A 2,883-nucleotide genomic window follows, 5' to 3' on the forward strand; every position below is an offset into this window, starting at 1 on the left:
TATTGTTACTTCTCCAGTGATCATTACAATTCATATCATGAATATATTGCTCTGCATGTCTAAACATCTCTGAGAAACATGTAGGGAATTAAAACAATGTGAAAACCTGGCTGGCAATGAACAGATGTTGATATTCACGGTGTATAGAAAGGTTTTCTTAAAAACAAAATAATTGATTTGAAATGTACTGTTATTTCTATATATGAGAACGCATTCTTGACAATTTGTCATAATATATGAAATATATAATAAACTAATGTCAACATATTCGCAATTTATTATACAACATAAATATAATAAAACACATGCATACTGGTAATCTTGGCTAACAATGCAAGAGTTGCTTCCCTTACTTTCATCATCACATTCACATTTTTCCACTCCTACATTTCCACTCCTACATTTCCACTCACACTTTAACAGTTACATCCTAGCCAAGATTTTGTTACAGTTCCAGAGGTGTGTGTATATTGTCAGTAATTTTCACAGACGATTGAAGAAACTGTCCAGTTTGCATTATAATTTTTGATATCACAGTTAGGCCAGTTATTACAAACTTGTGTAAGTCAGTGCTTCCGACACATCTGTCTTAAGCCGCCTACAGCTCTTGATTTGATCCCAGATCGTTAAATATTTTGGCAAATAACTCAAAAGTTAAGTAATATTTTTTTCATTTCTTTAGACGATTTTTCACAAACAATTTAATATCCTAACTACATAAGTAAATGCCTCATTGTCAATGATTGAATGATATTTTGATTTCTGTGACTTAGAACTGTTGGGTATATCTATCTAGGATGCCTCTCCCTCTGCTGGAGCCTCTCCTTCCTCCTCCTTCCCTTGCTCAGCTTCCTCCTGTAGTCAGAAAAAATATGTTTACATAATTAAAACCCACTCATATGCAACATCCATCGTACTTAGTTTATAAACCTGATCACATGCTTAATGCAGCCAACACTTTTGAAAATGACATAGGCCTTAACCTGAAGAAATTTAAGTTTTTAAATCAAATGACATTCTAACATCGAACATTTTTTTGACTGGGCTGTATTTTAATAATTGTTATAAAAGCCCAGTCTACAAGTGTCTGAGACTCAGTACATCATATATGTATGTACCTCTTTTGGTGCTTCCTCTGTCGTCTCTTCCGTTGTTTTCTCTGCCTCTCCTTCTGCAGGTGTCTCTGTTGCTTCGCTTGGTTTGTCAGCCTCCTCTGTTGCCTCGGGTGCAGTCTCTTCCTGGGTTGCGGCCACTGAAGGTTTGATCTCATCCTCTGTGGGTTCCTGTGCCTCCATTACTGGGGGCAACTTCGTTGGTGATGAACTCTCCTTCTTAGCACGCTCCTCCTCTGCCTATAAAGGGAAACAACTCAAATATCAATAAAACGTTGTTGATTACATTCATTAAGTCATGAAGTTAAACCTGTCCAATGATACTCTATAAATTAAAGAGATCACCTATAGATGTTAAAAGACCACCTGTCTAACTCCCATTGCAGTTAGTTTCATGTTAACTAAACTTGTAGAATGACAGTTCCTGCATATAGAGTCCACTTCACTAAAGGCATTTACTGAGTATAGGTTTGACATTACCACTACCAGAAGAAGAAAATAATGTAATAAACTACATCTCTGGTTAACCTTTTATCTGAATGATTGTACCAGATGGGGTGTCATGCTACTGTGTTCAGGTTATGACATCACCGTGAGATGGAATTTTATAGTGGTCTCTGACTGGCCGAGTCTGGCCCTGTCATCCACAGACACTGTTGTCATATAAATAAAAATGACCTAATCTGTTGCAAAGATATAAAATCCTATACAAACATATATTGTTCCTAATTGCTTTTGGTGGAGTCTTACCTTTCTCCTTTCCTCATCTTCTTCTGCTATTTTCATAGCTTCTTCTTTCCTTCTTGCTTGTGTTTCTTTCTCTTTTTCAAAGTTGTCTTGTTCTTGAATGAGCATCTTCTTTTCATTCTCTTTCTGAAAAATGTTTATAGAAATACATAACAAGTATGGTTTTTTTCTTTTAAATGTCTGCGATTGTTATTACCACAATTAAGTAATTTCTTACTTTAATTGAATCACAATAACAAATTGAAAATCAAAGTCATATAAAAATATATGACAACTCAAAATAAGATTGACAATGCATCTTAAAACAAATCTTCCCACTGTTATATTATTCAAATATCTGCACATTTTAATGCATGTATAAACATTTGATGTAACTGTACCCAAAATGAATCATCTATCATCATTCTTGCTATTTTGTCCTTTTATTTCCCGATATATAAAATATACAATATTAAAGATGTTTTTCAACCAGAGAATTATCTCCCTTGTCAGCACAGAGGTAGTAGTTTTGTTGCTTGTTTTTATTTGCCCATGTTTAAATAATCTTTACCTAATACCATATTAATCTGAAAGCAAAGTAACTATGTCACAGTTGAAAGTGTAATTCAGAACTCATAATGCATAAAATTCACATAATACATGTTCTTAACATGTTGTCCGTATGCTGACATTTGTGAATCTGTGAGTAGTGTTCGACCGTATAATTGGTTTATATTGGTAGATAGTTTTTTTTAATATGGACAGCATACTGATGTGTAAGAATAAAGATCATGATGTAATTTCTGAAATTGAATAATTTTGTTTAGCATAAATATCATTAATATCATCTACCTTAACTAGAATTTGTTTGTAAACTCACATACTTGGTTATCTCGTATCGTGCAAAACTAAGAAAGTTCAGGGATCATTTGAGAATTAGACTTTAAAAAAACTGAAATGGCTGATGATTGTAATAATTTAACCATCCAGTCTTGCAGAGACTTTCTGTTTTCATACTGTTGACTCTACATTACACCAAGCTTGT

General features: G+C 33.8%; 1 protein-coding gene across 1 annotated transcript; it reads right to left on the bottom strand.

The window, feature by feature from the left end:
• Nucleotides 1-261: 261 nt before the first annotated feature.
• On the bottom strand, nt 262-1,982 carry LOC110444390 (eukaryotic translation initiation factor 4 gamma-like). The gene is made up of 3 exons (XM_021488770.1): nt 1,863-1,982; nt 1,119-1,352; nt 262-855 (listed from the first exon to the last, which is right to left on the bottom strand). Exons 1-3 carry the CDS (start codon nt 1,965-1,967, stop codon nt 793-795), a joined length of 402 nt encoding a protein of 133 aa, XP_021344445.1. The 5' UTR covers nt 1,968-1,982; the 3' UTR covers nt 262-792.
• Nucleotides 1,983-2,883: the final 901 nt, after the last annotated feature.

The sequence above is a fragment of the Mizuhopecten yessoensis genome, unplaced genomic scaffold, assembly GCF_002113885.1.
Source record: "Mizuhopecten yessoensis strain PY_sf001 unplaced genomic scaffold, ASM211388v2 hete_36113178, whole genome shotgun sequence".
NCBI lineage: Eukaryota > Metazoa > Mollusca > Bivalvia > Pectinida > Pectinidae > Mizuhopecten > Mizuhopecten yessoensis.

Excerpts from the sequence above, each read along its gene's own strand:
- LOC110444390 (XM_021488770.1), bottom strand. The coding sequence starts at position 1,967 with ATGCTCATTCAAGAACAAGACAACTTTGAAAAAGAGAAAGAAACACAA. Across the intron at positions 1,353-1,862 it reads AAGATGAGGAAAGGAGAAAG|GCAGAGGAGGAGCGTGCTAA; the intron begins GTAAGACTCCAC and ends TTCCCTTTATAG. Across the intron at positions 856-1,118 it reads CAGAGGAAGCACCAAAAGAG|GAGGAAGCTGAGCAAGGGAA; the intron begins GTACATACATAT and ends TTCTGACTACAG.